The 16,077-nt window shown below is 43.2% G+C and overlaps 1 protein-coding gene and 1 pseudogene across 1 annotated transcript in view; one reads left to right on the top strand and one right to left on the bottom strand.

Moving 5' to 3' along the window:
• Nucleotides 1–9,445, top strand: part of LOC130107007 (sodium-coupled neutral amino acid transporter 3-like) — a 187,628-nt gene extending 178,183 nt beyond the window's left edge. Inside the window, exon 16 of the mRNA XM_056273391.1 lies at nucleotides 8,052–9,445. Coding sequence (XP_056129366.1) covers nucleotides 8,052–8,153 — 102 coding nt within the window. The 3' untranslated portion in view covers nucleotides 8,154–9,445. The remainder of the gene's footprint in view (nucleotides 1–8,051) is intronic.
• A 730-nt stretch (nucleotides 9,446–10,175) lies between these two features.
• On the bottom strand, nucleotides 10,176–15,813 carry LOC130130419 (uncharacterized protein K02A2.6-like; annotated as a pseudogene).
• Nucleotides 15,814–16,077: the final 264 nt, after the last annotated feature.

Below are 16,077 nucleotides of genomic sequence, written 5' to 3'. Positions count from 1 at the left end.
CGCATGTGGCCTATAATTTACAGTTTACACCATGCCTAAAAGTGGGTTACGTTGTGTGGGGAAGCTGGCCTGTAGGAGGCAGACTCGAAACTGTTTCTATTTAACAAAAATACTGTATTTATAGGGCGCAGCTGCAAGTGAAACAAAAGAACATGAAATAGAAAGCAAACGAACAGTTAACTCGTCTTAACTGAACTAAACTCAACTCATAACAACTGAGCTTCAATTAAAATCATGTGCTCAAATCTACACCGTGACAGCCTACAACCCTGCCAACTTCTTAATCCTCCCTGGAGTCAGTCAGCAGCACCGGGGTTCAGGCTGCACCGCTGTGGCAGGGAAAGCCAACACCTGGTCATGATTAAGATGGTGATGTTGTGTTCTCACCCACGTTGTCACACATATTAGACAATACGTAATGTGGAAGATCAACAGTTAACATATTTGTGGGTCCAGATGTGGAATTCATAGTGAGTTATTATACTTTAGGTGTCAGCAGCATGAATCCACGGGGATCAACACAGGCTTCCATCATGAAAGTCCTTCCTCTGCACAGATATGATATGGTTGATATGGGTTTTTCAAAAAATATTTTAGGGTATTTTTAGGCAATGACGGATTGTTTGCATTTTTTGACAAACTATGATTATTTATCTTAATTTTAGATACCGAGAAGACGTCAGAAAAGTTTTAATTGTGAAGTTTCTCAGCTTTAGATTATAATGGATGTCTATGGAGAAAAGCCTCTTTTGCAGCGCCCGGGTAGCGTAGCGGTCTATTCCGTTGCCTACCAACACGGGATCGCCAGGTCGAAACCCCGCGTTACCTCTGGCTTGGTCAGGCGTCTCTACAGATGGCCGTGTCTGCGGGTGGGAAGTCGGATGTGGGTGTTTGTCCTGGTCGCTGCACTAGCGCCTCCACTGGTCGGTCGGTGCGCCCCCCGGATCGGCAGAGAGGGGGTGGAGCAGAGACTTGGACAGCTCAAAAAGAGCGGGGTAATTGGCCAGATACAACTGGGGAGAAAAAGGGGGAAAATTGGAAAAAAAATAAGCCTCTTTTGCCAACATTTTGTTACCTCTTGCAGGTTGAAATACCTGTTGGTTGGGGGGAGGGGGGGATTGTTACCCAGATTGTTACACAGATTGTTACCCTCAAAATACAGAAGCCCTGAAAGGCAAGGTGAATTTTATTTTTACTGTTTTGTGCCAAATTTCCAAGTTTGTCTCATCTAGATGAGGTACTAATTCATTCAGACATCCTGACAAATCATTCGGAAGGGGTTTCTAGGTTGTCCGGACAACAAAACTTGGAGTTTGACAGATCTTTTTTTTCTTCTTGCATAGCCTATGAGGGCTTCTGCCATTAAGTTATTTTAAAAACTTAGCGCTGGTGTGGAGGCTTTCTATAACCTGAATCAGAATCAGAATCATGGTTATTGGCCATGTAGGTTTAGACATACATGGGATGTGACTCTGGTTTCGTGGCTGACTCAGTGTACTTAACATAGAATAACAACACTACAACACAACAATCTTCACATATATACACAAGGACTGACTTATACAGGTGAAATAAGAGGTGATAAGGTGCAGTGGTGCAGAGAATATATGAGAGATGCTGAAATACATGTTAGCAGCTTACTGACATACACGCCTGAGGTAGATGGACATGACAGAGTGTACCAGTATACCTACAATGTACAATACAATATATACAACATGTACAGTACAGTATATACAACAAGTACAGCACAGTATATACAACATGTACAGTACAGTGTATACAAAATTTTGGATTTTTTTTAAAAAAAATCCGACAGATTTTTCAGATGCATGAAAAAGCCTAAATCCCCATCGTATAGTGATGGAAACTTGAGATTTGACCAAAATCTAAACTTAGGGACTTAGGGGTCTGCGGTGGTGTAGCGGTCTAAGCATCAGCTTTGTGTCAATGCAGTTGCCCACTGGGGACCGGGGTTCGCGCCCCGGTCTTGTCAGATCCGACTATGGCAGGACTCGATGAAGCAGCAATAATTGGCAACGCTGTCTTCGGGAGGGGGGCGGAGTCAGCTTGTGTTCGTCACATGAATGCGCCTCTGTGTGTGTCGGAAAAAACAGTGGTTCGGCCTGGATTCGCCTTGTCACGAAAGTGGGGAGGCGTCACCTTCGAGACTGCCGGCTGGAGAGATGCGGTTTGCGAACGCATGCAGTACAAGGGTGGGTGTTTGAACTAGAATAGGGATTGATTGGCCACTAAATTGGGAGAAAAGAAGAAAAATCAGAAATAAAAAAAAAACTTAATCAAAAGGGTCCTATATATCACACACATCAGCACAAAATAACCAAACCGTATCCCAGCTGCAGGGAGACATCAAATAAACCATGAAAACTTAAAGCAAAACCATCTGATCCACTCATTCTTTACCACAGAAAGCATATTAGGCAAAGCAAGGCACATTTATTTGTATAGCACATTTCCGCATCAAGGCAATTCAAAGTGCTTAAAACATAAAAAGGCATTAAAAAACAACATAAGGCAATAAAAATACATTTAAACGCAAATAAAAAGAGAGTAAAAGTTACAGTGTAGTGTAAGATGATAATCAAAAGCTTCAAATTCTATTTAGTAAAAGGCAGCGGCAAACAGGAAAGTCTTCAGTCTAGATTTAAAGGAACTGAGAGTTGCAACAAACCTGCAGTTTTCTGGGAGTGTACCCAGATATGTATTGCATAAAAACTGAAAGCTGCCTCTCCATGTTTAGTTTTGACTCTGGGGACAGAAAGCAGACCTATCCCCGGAGTGGTCTGGATGGGTCCTAGTGCAGCAGTAGAGCAGACGTGTATTCCAGCCTTAAACCATTCAGCACTTTATAAACCAAGAGCAGTTTTAAATTCAGTTCGCTGACGAACAGGGAGCCAGTGTAGCGACGTCAGAACTGAAGTGATGTGATCCACTCCTATGGTCTTAGTAAGGACTCGAGCAGCAGCGTTCTGAATCAGCTACAGCTGTTTTATCGATTTTTAAAAATTGTTTTAGAAAGACCCATAAAGACACCGTTACAGCAATGGCGGACTGGCCATCTGGAGCACTTGGAAAACTCCCGGTGGTTTGTGTAGGTGGTGGTGTATCTGGGGGAGGGGGAGGTGCTGAGTCAAAAAGTCCAGGGCCATTTTTCATTCCCAGGCTGCCTCTGCGTTACAGTAGTTGAGTCGACTGACGATAAATGCATGACAAGTTTTTCCAAAACCTGCTGAGACATAAATCCTTTAATTCTTGATATATTCTTCAGGTGATAGTAGGCTGACTTTGTAATTGTCTTAATATGACTATCTAAATTCAGGTCTGAGTCCATGACTACACCAAGATTTCTGGCTTGGTCTGTAGTTTTTTTTTGTTTTTTTTTAATTTATTTCTGATTTTTCCCTTTTTTCTCCCAATTTAGTGGCCAATTAATCCCTATTTTAATTCAAACACCCACCCTCGTATTGCATGCGCTCGCCAACTGCATCTCTCCGGCCGGCAGTCTCGAAGGAAAGCGCCTCCCCACTTTCGTGACAAGGCGAATCCAAGCCGAACCACTGTTTTTCCGACACACACAGAGACGCATTCACATGACGAACACAAGCCGACTCCGCCCCCCTCCCAAAGACAGCGTTGCCAATGATTGCTGCTTCATCGAGTCCGGCCATAGTCGGATCTGACGAGACCGGGGCGCGAACCCCAGTCCCCAGTGGGCAAGGTTTGTAGTTTTTAACAGTACCGATTGTAACTGAGTGCTGACTTTTAATTGTTCTTCCTTGGCTCCAAATTACTTCAGTCCATTACTTAAGTTTTATCGTTGTTTAATTGAAGAAAATTCTGAGACATCTGATCATTGATTTGTTCAGTGCACTTACTCAGTGCTTGTATGGGATTATAGTCCCCTGGTGATGTGGTTATGCAAATCTGTGTGTCGTCTACATAATTATGGTAACATGTTTTGTTGTTTTCCATAATCTGAACTAGTGGGAGCATATATATGCTAAACAGAGGTGGCCCCAGAATGGATTCTTGGGGAACTCCACAGATCAATTTTGTAAACTCAGGTTTGTGATTATGTTTAGACACAAAGTAGTCTCTGTCCTTTAAGTAGGATTCAAACCAGTTTAGTGCTGTGCCAGAAAGTCCCACCCAGTTTTCCAATTGGTCTGTAATATGTTGTAGTCGACTGTGTCAATTACACTACTGAGATCCACTAAATCCAATAATACCAGGACTGGAATTTTGGCACTCTTTGTTTTTAAGTGGATGTCATTAAAGACCTTAACAAGGGCAGTCTCAGTGCTGTGGTGTGGTCAAAATCCTTACTGGAAGACATCAAAACTGTTGTTAAGTACCAAAAAGTTGTTGAGCTTCTAGAAAACAGCTTTTTCAAGTATTTTACTTAGAAATATTAGGTTTGATATGGGCCTATAACTGTTCATAATGAAGTTTCTAGATTATTCTTATTTAAGAGTGGCTTGATGACTGCAGTTTTCAGGGCCTGTGGGAAGAGACCTGAGAGAAGAGATGTGTTGACAATTTGTAGAAGATCTGAGGCCATACAATGAGAAGCATTTTTGAAAAAGCCTACTGGCAGAATATCAAGGCAGCAGCAGGAGGATTTCAGATGTTATATAATGTCCTCCAAGTTTTTATGGTTGATGGGATCAAATTATGACATACTATTTGAATTGGTTTTAGGTGGACACAGGGACAACACATGCCCTGCACCTAGTACAGAGGCACTGACTGTCTAATTTTCTGAATTTTGTCATTAAAGAAGGCAAATTCATTGCAGGCCCTGGTAGATAGAATTCAGAGGCTACTGCCACAGGAGGAGGGTTTGTTAGCCCATCGACAGGAGCAACCATAATTATTGTTTTTGGCAATGACGTCAGAGAAGTAGGACCGCCTTGCATTTCTCAGTTCCAAATTATAAATGCGCAGTCTCTCTTTATAGATGTCATAATGAACAGATTTGTTTTTGGCCACCAGCGTTCAGCTTTACAACACTCTCTTTTTCTATTCTGACCAGTGTGGCACATCTCCATGGAGATCTTTTCTTACCAGAGTCCACCTTCACCTTAGCAGGTGCAATGACGTCGATAACATCTGTAATTTTAGAATTTCATTTCATTTCATTTCGTTAATTTCGAACATGCTAAAATAACAAAATAAAATACACAGGCAGGAATACAAGAACAAATGGAAATAATAGTGAACATATTTTGCAAACTCTCTGTAACAACACAAGTTATAACTAGACCATGTTGTAAAAGGGCATAGGATGAAGTAAAGAACTTTTCTGGTCCTACTCCTTTCTTATACTTTATCAATCAAATCAAAACAAAACTTTCAAGACAAAACAAAAGTGGAAAGAAAGAAAAGAAATGCCAATGCATAGAAATCAAAATAAACAAAACAGTACAAATCAAACAAGGCACCTTACACGTCATGTATCATGTCATGTTATTCCAGTCCACCTCTTTGTTCATCCATCCTACATCTATTCAATATGTTGTTTTTAAAGAGTTGTTTAAACGTACTTATTGATGTACACATCTTCATTTCTTTTGTGCAGTTGTTCCATAGATTGACTCCTTTGATGGATATACAATGAAGTTTTGCATTTGTTCTCACTAGTTGTTTTTTGAATATACGTACATATTCCTCTGAGATCGTGTTTACGTTCCCTCCTTTGGAACAACTTTTGGACACTGTTTGGTAACTGCTGATTTTTTACTCTGTACATGATTTGAATTGTTTTGAAGTCAACCAAATCCTTAAATTTTAGTGCTTTCAGTTTGATAAAGAGTGGGTTTGTAGGCTCTCTGTGAGTGGTTTTGTTTACAATTCTTATGGCTCTTTTTTGAAAGATGAAAATTGGATCTGCGTTTGTTTTGTATGTGTTCCCCCACACTTCCACACAGTAGGTGATGTATGGAAGTATGAAGGAGCAGTACAAGGTGTATAGTGATGGTTGATGCAGGAGATCTTTGGCTTTATATAGTATTGCAATTTACTTTGATATGTTTGCTTTAATATACTTTATATGTGGTTTCCAACATAATTTATTGTCTATTACTACTCCAAGAAATTTGATTTCCGACACTTTTTCGATTTCTACATCATTTATCATGAGCTTCTTCTTTGAGTTTGTTGACCGATTCCCAAATATTATGAATTTCGTTTTGCTTAGATTTAGTGTTAGTTTATTTGAATCAAACCAACTCTTTAGTTTCTTCAACTCATTTCCCACTGTATCCAAAAGTTGTTCCAAGTTGTCCCCACTGCAAATTAGGTTTGTGTCATCTGCAAATAAAATTATTTTTTGTGCTTTTGAAACCTCACATATATTATTTATGTACAAAATAAACAACAATGGCCCCAACACTGAGCCTTGAGGAACTCCACACTTAACCATCATTAATTGTGATTTATAATTATTAATTTGCACATATTGGTTCCTATTATTTAGGTAACTGGATAGCCAAGAAAGAGATTAAAATTATCTACAAGCTGGATAGCCAAGAAAGAGAATTAAAATTATCTACAAGTTCATTGACTGAGACCCAAGAGTGGGTGGGTGTAGAAGAGTAAGAAGAAGAAAGAAGAAGAAAGCCACTTTATGTTGTCATTGTAACTTACAATGAAATGTGTTTTCTGCATTTAACCCATCCTATTGTATAGGAGCAGGGGACAGCTGCAGCGCCCGGGACCACCTCCAGTTTATTTTTCCTATTGCCTTAGTCAGGGACACAGACGGGAGTATTAACCCGAACATGCATGTCTTTTTGATGGTGAGAGGAAACAAGAGCACCCAGAGGAAACCCACATAGACACGGGAAGAACATGCAAAAGCCTGAATAAATATTTCACTGGTGCTTCCAGTGATATGCCATTTTGTGATTACCTCTGTTTGAGTATTTGTATGCATGGAGATAGTACTCTCAAAGAAAACACAGGACTGATCGGAGAGAGCGACATCAGTCACCACAATCTTAGAAATGTTCAGACCCTTGGAGATAATTAAGTCGAGAGTGTGCCCCTTGTTGTGTGTGGGCTACGTCACATGGGCTCCGTAGTTATGAAGAACACAACACAGTTGTTTAGGTCCTCTGGCCTTGGGGTTGTCAAGCATGGATGTTTAAATCACCAGCAATAACTACACTGTCACATTCAATACAGATTATAGACCGCAGTTCAGTTAAGTCATCAAAAAACTTTGCACTGTATTTAGGTGGCCTGTAGATATTTAGAAATATGACTCAAGAAGAGGAATTCAAAGGGGGCGTCCGGGAAGCATAGCGGTCTATTCCTTTGCCTACCAACACGGGGCTCTCGGTTCGAATCCCCGTGTTGCCTCCGGCTTGGTCGGGCGTCCCTACAGACACAATTGGCCGTGTCTGTGGGTGGGAAGCCGGATGTGGGTATGTGTCTTGGTCGCTGCAGTAGCGCCTCCTCTGGTTGGTCGGGACGCCTGTTTGGGGGGGGGGGAACAGGGGGGACTAGCGTGATCCTCCCACGTGCTACGTCCCCCTGGAGAAACTCCTCACTGTCAGGTGAAAAGAAACAGCTGGTGACTCCACATGTATGGGAGGAGGCATGTGGTAGTCTGCAGTCCTCCCCGGATTGGCAGAGGGGATGGAAAGAGTGGGGTAATTGGCCAAGTACAACTGGGGAGAAAAAGGGGGAAAACGTCCAAGAAAAAAAAAAGTTATTTTCTGCTGATACTGCACTCTTCCATAGGATGAGATGGTCATCAATAGTCGTTTGTGTCTAAAATTCCTGGTGGAGGACCATTTTTACCCTTTAAATGGTTTTATAAACATTACGCAATAGTTCGATGTTTTACCATTTGATTTTAGGGTGTCAGATCCATTTTTAGTTAAACCTTTAAAAATAAATTGACCTACTATGCTTTAAATGTTATTGCCAGATAACCTTTTGAGTGTAACTCTAGATTCTACTGTTCCAGTCCCATTGTGATTCCACTTTGTAATTTTGTGATTGTGTCTTTGGGTTTTCAGGCTGCTTGTTTCACGGCTTTAGGCTTCATATTCATGATCATGAGTCTGACGTTCATTGGGCTTGACTGGATGAGTGGAGTGAAACGAAGTGGCGGCCATTAAAGCACATCCATCAACATCTGGGGTTCCAAAACGAAATAGCTGGTGCTCAGTGCCCCTCCTCAGCACCCTCTGCCAACAGGGAACAAGATCTAACTACTGCTCAAAGGCTCGACCCACATCACCAAGGGACTTTGATAAGAACACTGCCCCAGGCCTCACTCTCAAACCAAAAGGACATTTGGAGGAACCCAGGAGGGGGGGCCCATAATTCTGGACGGATGGCACATCCGTCTGTTATTATGTCCACCACAGAGACTGCTATCACAGGTTCTTCTGCCTGAGGAGTAGAGGAACATGTTGCCCATTAAAGCCCTTGAACCACTTAGTGCACCCAGAAACAGAGGTATGTCATATAATATAGAGACAGACAAACAGGGGAGGCAAAGTATCTCTTTGCAAAAATTTTGTTCACTCATTATCAGGACTCGGTGGGAATTTATTTTTGCAGGTCGTTCATCAAATTGCTATGCAAGAAGATCTTGTTGTGAAACTTTATGTCCTGTTAATTATTTCCTGCTCCCCGGAGTCATGTTGGGTTGCTGGACATAATGATTTTAAATAATTCACTGAGACCGGTTACAATTTATAATCTTTTATTACTGCCATGTGGGAGAGATAAGACATCACTGTGAAGAAAATCCTCGAGATGCATTTGTATTTGATAATTTTGCTCAGTGAAAGATAATTTCTATTGGTCGTAATTGTGCAGTAAGTCCATTTTTGCATGGCAGTGTAATATTGATCGCTACGCTTTGTTTGGCACAGTTGGATTTTTAACCTTATGTTTGTCAGAGTAGCATTTAATTCTCTGGGACAGTTTAAATGCTACTGCAGAATGAAAAGCTAATTAATTCTGTGTAATGTGATTCATTCATGTTCATTCATTTATTTTTTTTTTGTGGACAAAACATGTGTTTATTATTTGGCACAGATTTAAAAGAAGACCCTCATTGTTTATTCCAGAAATATGGTTCAATGGAAAGTTAAAAATTAATTTTTTTATTGGCTTATAACGGCATAGAACATGTACTGTAGTACACTAAAAATACAAGAAAAGGGTCGTGTCTGAAGGACAAAGTACATTTAATGGCTTGTTTTATGGTAACTGGTCTACTTTGGTGGATGGGGACTGTTGAACAGAGCGGTGCATCAAAGAAAGACCACTGTGAAGTGGGTACGTAGCACATCTTCCTGGTGCTATTAGCTTTACGTTTGCATGGCAAGGCACCACCATGGTCACTGTCAGATGTTCCTTTTTCAATAAACAAATGCTTGTCAGTATTACCAAGGTATCATCATGACTCTGCCTTCCCTTTTTTTTTCCTTAACCTTTTTTTTTTTCAAATTGCACGCATGAGTCTGGTTCAACTGATCCGGATTTTTAAAGGCTGATACGAAGGTCAAGAGTTTTTGCTGCCAAGTAAATGTACTGATATTTTTATTTTATATTTTTAAATTGGAATTTAATATTTTTAGATATTATTATTAATAATATTTTTATTATTCATTATTATTACTGTAGTACCTTGAACGACATGTATACTTGATAATAAGAAAGCTTTACTTAACTGAATGGGACCAATACATAGCCGGAATTGCAGTGCACTAACCGTCCGTGAGCACTAACATGACACATACTCAATAGACTGACGGACAGAACACATTTACTTCTTGTGTGACGTCCTAAAGGGTACGGGGACCCCATAACAAAAAATAATAAAACTAGTCCGGTTTAACTCATTATCACACTTACAACACGTCTCCCCCCCTTAAGCTAAATTTCCCCTGTGGACAGAAAAACATCTAACAACCGAAGTCTTGTACACCTTCAAACTTGTTAGCGCAGGCCCATGAACATAAACATAACCTGACACATGACACTGTAAACATTTGAAGTAGGTAAGGCACTTATGCAACACATGAACACCCTGACTTCAGTCTCTGTCTAAAGGGTTAGTCTGTCAGGCGGTTTGTGACTACACTGAGAGCAGTGTAATACTACCCCCGGTGTCTCAGCAGACATTAGTGGGGTCTCTCCCAGTGGGCATGGGGGTACCTCAGCAGACACTGGTGCAGTGTCGTCAACACAGGAGTGTGTTGCATGTGTGAGCTTTTGAGCTCATTACTCACTCCTGTAGTCACCATGGCCCCTGGATGTCGCTCCTGTGCTGGGCCTTGTTCTGTCTCCCCTGTATGCCCCCCTGCTGAGGGGTCTGGATGCAGAGGAGTGTCCTGGCGCCGACGGATGTGATCCTGGTGCCCGCGGAACAGTCTGCTATCCGTTAGTTTCACAACGAAAGAGATAGGACCACTCTGCTTTAGAATGACCCCTGGCAGCCAGTGTTGACCACTGCCAAAGTTTCTCACATACACACAGTCCTTTTCCTCAAAATGTCTCTCTGGCATGCTCATCGGGCCTCTCCTGTTTCCTCTCCACCCTTGCTTTAACATCTGGATGCATCAAGTCCAGGTGCGACTTTGGCTTCCTGCCCATCAGCATTTCTGCAGGTGTGAGCCCTGTCACTGTTTGTGGCGTTATGTGGTACTGAAACAGTCAACGTGAGAGCTTTGTTGCAATGGCCTCCCTTCCTGTCATACATTTAAGCCCTTCCTTAAACATCTGCACGGCTTTCTCAGCCAGACCATTTGAGGCAGGATGGAACGGTGCTGTGCAGACGTGTTGGATGCCGTTCCTTTCCATGAACTCCCTGAACAACTCACTGGTAAATGTTGTCATCATTGTCACTCACCAGTGTGTCAGGAAGTCGCAGATGATTGACGCAGCTTGTCAATCGTCACCGGGGCTGTGATGTTGCTCATCAGGTGTACCTCTAGCCACTTAGAATGTGCGTCTACAAAGACTAGAAACATCTGCCCCATAAAAGGCCCTGCGAAGTCCACATGTAGTCTGGACCACAGGTGGTCAGGCCACTCCCATGGATGGAGTGGGGCAGGCGGTGCAATCTTTTGGTTTATCTGACACTGGTAACAGGATTTCACCTTGTTTTCTAGATCCTGGTCCATGTTAGGCCACCATGCATATGCCCTGGCTAAGCTTTTCATACGGGAAGCCCCTTGGTGGGCCTCATGGATCTCCATTACTTGTGAACGCCCCTGAGGTGGGACCACCACTCTGGAGCTCCAGAGAACACAGCCATCTTGGACGCTCAGTTCCTTTTTTTCTTTAGCATAAGGTCTCAGTCTCTCATCCTCTACCACAGGGGGCCACCTGCATGAGGAATCTTTTCACCTGAGACAGGACCGGGTCCCTCTCTGTCCACTGTTTGATTTGTTTGGCATTCACAAGAGAAGTTGACAGTCTCTCCAGCAAGAAAACTGTCTCTGGAGGCACCACGGTCTGGGTGGGTGTGTCAGGCAAAGGGAGCCGACTCAGTGCGTATGTGTTTGCGTAGTCCTCCCCTGCTCTGTAGACTATAGTGTACTGGTAGGCTGACAACGTGAGGGCCCAGCGCTGTACTCTCGCTGATGCCATGGAAGGAATACACTTAAGCTCACTAAAAAGGCTCATCAGCAGTTTGTGGTCAGTACATATGGTAAATGCCCGACCGTAGAGGTACTGATGAAAACGTTTAACAGTGAACACAACAGCTAGACCCTCCTCGTCTAGCTGGGAGTAGCCCTTCTCAGCTCATGTCAATGACCGTGATGCAAATCCAATGGGTTTTTCCTGACCCGTCCTTCATCACATGTGAAAGAACTGCCCCAATGCCATATGGTGAGGCGTCACAGAACAGGATGATCTCTTTTTCTGGGTCGAAATGAACCAGCAGCCTCACTGAATGCAGTAGTGTTTTCATATTGGCGAAAGCTGTCTCCTGTGCAGGCCCCCACTCCCAACGAGAGCTCTTGCGGAGAAGTGACTACAGGGGCGCCAGCCGTGTTGAGAGGTGTTGAAGGAACTTACCATAGTAGTTCACCATGCCCAGAAATGACCTGAGCTCAGGCATGTTTTCGGGGCTTGGAGCTTCCTTGATGGCCCTGACTTTGTCCTCCACTGGACGCAAACCCTGAGCCTTGATGGTGTGGCCCAGGTATGTCACGCTTGGTGCTTGTGTAACCTGCACGACAGGGGAATGGGCCTATGCTTGCGCAGGGACAGTTTACAGTCTAATGTCTAAGTTCAGTGGAGATTGGTGTAGGTTTTTTTCTAGACCAGATTCTAGTACTCAACCCAAAGACAACACACACACTCGTGGGTATAGTTTACAATAAAAAAACCAATTCATTTCAACAGTTCAAAGTAAAGTTATTTCAATATCAATACTAAATTAGATGTGTTTTATATATATATATATATATATTTTACTCTATTATACTTTTTAAAAGTTCTTCCTAATATTCTATTTTATACCCTTCTAGTATATTACTTATGCAGCCATATTCTACACTAACAAATTAAAGAAAATAATCCAAAATAAAGTATGAGTGCACTCAAAGAAAATAATAAAGAAAAGAAAAGGGGGAATGATTCAGTCTTCCAATCTGTGCAAGGTGCAATGTCCAGATCCTACCACAATCACAGGGGCAAGTTAATGTAGAGGCGATGATGATGAATCCAATCCAGGGCGATGATGGGGGCAATCCAAAGGGGGTATCCAAGGGTTCCAAAAGGTGTAGCAAGGGGGGTTGTTCGGGGTACTAAAAAAAACAGTCTGCACAAAATTGTACAGATTCCTTATTAATTGCAATCTCTATCAAACAATTACAAACAAAATAAAAATACCCAAATCTAGAGTCAATTCTCAGAATTAAATCATTTCCTACATATAACTAATATGCGGCTGAATGACAACAGCCTATTGCTGTAAGAACAGTTAAAAACAATGTCATCGCAGCCAGGCTGCGGCACTATCAACATGAATTCACGTCTAGCTGGCTGCTATGGGTTCCATGGATGCCATGTAGCCCGAGTTGGCTCGGTGGCTAGTGGCAACTGGAGCTTACAGTTTTTTTTAACAACAAGCATATTATTATATTAAAATGTCTAACATTCCTACATCAAATAAACCCTATGGACCGGGTGTCCTGACTGGTTTTAAAGCTCTGAATCATATGGGAACTGCTGAGGATCATAGATATACGTTTTAGCTGGGTCAGCTTAGCTTAGCAACCAATGGAAAGTTGTCAGTCTTTAGATTTCAAGATTTTAAACTCTTATTTCACCAGGATTCCAGCAGCGTACAAAACACAAGAGAAAAGAGTCTTCCTTCTTCCTTCAACAGGAGATCATCTGTCTTTGGATAAAATCAAGATATCCTACGTAAATGGCTATGATTACATGGAACACAGAACGCTGTTTACTTTTTAGCTTTGGCTAGCGGCTCACCAAGGAAGCTTCGTGGGAGGGATCTTTTTTGTCGTAGTTCAAATGTCCTGTAGCTCAAATATCCGTAGTTCAAATATCAATAATTCAAGTATCCATAGTCAAAGTTGTCCGTATTTCTAAATATCCGTATTTCTCTTCTCTATTGTTGACGGTTTGTATGGTTTAAACTCTAGCTCGTGTTCCTCCTAGAGGCTACTCGTGGAACTTACATACGTCACAGGGTACATGTAATCATGTGGGTTACACTTGGAAAATACACTTGCTATGCTTCAAGCGGAGCCCTGCCTCTGAGAGTCTCTTTAGCACCTGCTCCAGGTTGCTGAGGTGCTCCTTCTCGGTCTCTCCAGTGACCAGGATATCATCCAGATAAATGCTACTTGGGGAACACCCTGCAACAGACTGTCCATTGTCCTTTGGAAAATGGCGGAGCTGGAGGCCACTCCAAACACTAGGCAGTTGTACCTAAACAACCCCTTGCGGGTGTTGATTGTAGTGAACTGTTTAGAGTCCTCGTCCAACACCAGCTGTTGGTAGGCATGGCTCATGTCGAGTTTTGAAAATGTCTTACCACCAGCCAGGGTTGCAAACAGGTCCTCCACTCTAGGGAGAGGGTATTCATCTAGCTGGGAGGCCTGGTTGGTGGTGAGTTTGTAGTCTCCACAGATGTGTACCGTGCTGTTCCTCTTGAGAACTGGGACAATGGGGGCTGCCCAGGCTGAGAACTGGACAGGATGCATGACTCCCAGCCTCTGTAGTCTGTCCAGCTCCTCCTCCACTTTGGCTTTCATAGCATAGGCTACTCTTCTGGGCTTGAAAAAGCGAGGGGTAGGCTGAGGATCTACATGCAGTTTAACTGTAGTTCCCTGCAGTACCCCCAGCTCATTTTGAAAACCTCAGCATACTTTTGAATGACATCCTCAGTCACCCGTGTGTGTTTAATCTCACCCCAGTACAGCTTAATTTTCTGGAGCCAGTCCCGTCCCAGTAGACTGGGCCCCCTACCTTTTACTACCAGGAGCCGTGCTCTTGCTTCCTGGCTGTCACACTGAATGTCCACCTCTAGTGCACCAACCGGTGGTATAGTCTGTCCTGTGTATGTCCATAGATTAATATCGCTGGGGTGATAGTGGGTGCTTTGGTATCACCCCAATTCTCTCTGTAGGTCTCCTCACTGATGATAGAGGCAGAGGCCACTGTGTCAACCTCCATCCTCATCTCTTTTCCATTGACGACCACTTTGGCATAGATAGGCTCAGAACATGGCTCCCTCACCTTGAACATGTTGACAGAGCATTCCTCCTCCTGCTCTGTATCCAGATAGTGTGCCGCTAACTGTGGCTTTCTAAAGGCAGTGTTGCCCCGCCCAGTCTCTGTTTTGCCCTTAGAACCCCTGCACTTTTTTGACTCTGCCTGTGGCTCATTCACATTGAGCACAGTGTAGGAGCATTCCTCCTCCTCCTCCTGCTCGGAGTCCTCCACATAGTGTGCAGCTGACTGTGGCTTCCTAAAGGTAGCATTACCCTGCCGAGTCTTTGTTTTACCCTTAGCACCCCTACACCTTTTAGCTAAATGTCCTTTTAGATTGCAGTTGTGACACACTGCCTCTTTGAACTTGCAGTTGTGACACACTGCCTACTTGAACTTGAAGTTGTTTGCATAATGTGCCCCTCCACACCTGAATCACTCCACTGCTCGAGACCTATCTGCCTCCCTCCTAACCTAGTGCACTTCTCCCGCCTGTGCGCCACATGCTCTCTGAATGTCTTTTGCGTTGTTATCAGCCATTTCCAATCCTTGAGCCAATTCCAATGCTCTCTTTAAAGTTAACGTGATCTCCCTCTGTAAACAACGCTGAATCCTGTCGTCATTAATGCCAACTACAAATCTGTCACAGAGCATGTCCTCTGACATCAGCCCGTACTCACCATGCTCTGAGAACTGACGTAACTCTGCCACAAACTGGGCTACGGACTGGCCGGACTTCCGGACCAGAGTGTTGAATTTAAACCTCTGGACGATCACTGATGGCCTGGGATTGTGGTGATCCCAAATGACCTTGACTAGCTCCTCAAATGAAGGGTCGGCCGGTTTCTGTGGTGTCGCCAAATTCCTCATCAATTTGTACGTCTTCGCACCACACACACTCAGTAGAACTGAGCGCTGTTTCTCCTCATTGGTAATTCCGTTAGCGGAGAAGTGTCCCAACCTTTCCACATATTCCGTCCAGTCCCCGTTCTCATCCACAAACTCACTAATAGTCCCACACGTGGCCATGGTGCCGCTTCCTCTGTCGGCGTTCTCACTCGAACTCATGAACGTAACGTTAGCTCAACTAGCAAGCAAACACTGATCAGATGTAGTTCTATTCGCCGAAACTTCAGCCTTCTATCTCCCGTTTTATCCTCGTCACCAAAAATGTAGTAACTTGAACGACACGTACACTTGATAATAAGTAAGCTTTACTGGACTGAATGGGACCGACACGTAGCCGAACTGCAGTGCCCTAACCGTCCGCGGGCAATAAACTGACAGACAGAACACATTTACTTCCTGTGTGACGTCCTAAAGGGTCCGGGG

The sequence above is a fragment of the Lampris incognitus genome, chromosome 2, assembly GCF_029633865.1.
Source record: "Lampris incognitus isolate fLamInc1 chromosome 2, fLamInc1.hap2, whole genome shotgun sequence".
NCBI classification, from domain to species: Eukaryota; Metazoa; Chordata; class Actinopteri; order Lampriformes; family Lampridae; genus Lampris; species Lampris incognitus.
Note: the sequence above shows the minus strand (reverse complement) of the source record. Positions and strands in the feature narration are given on the sequence as shown.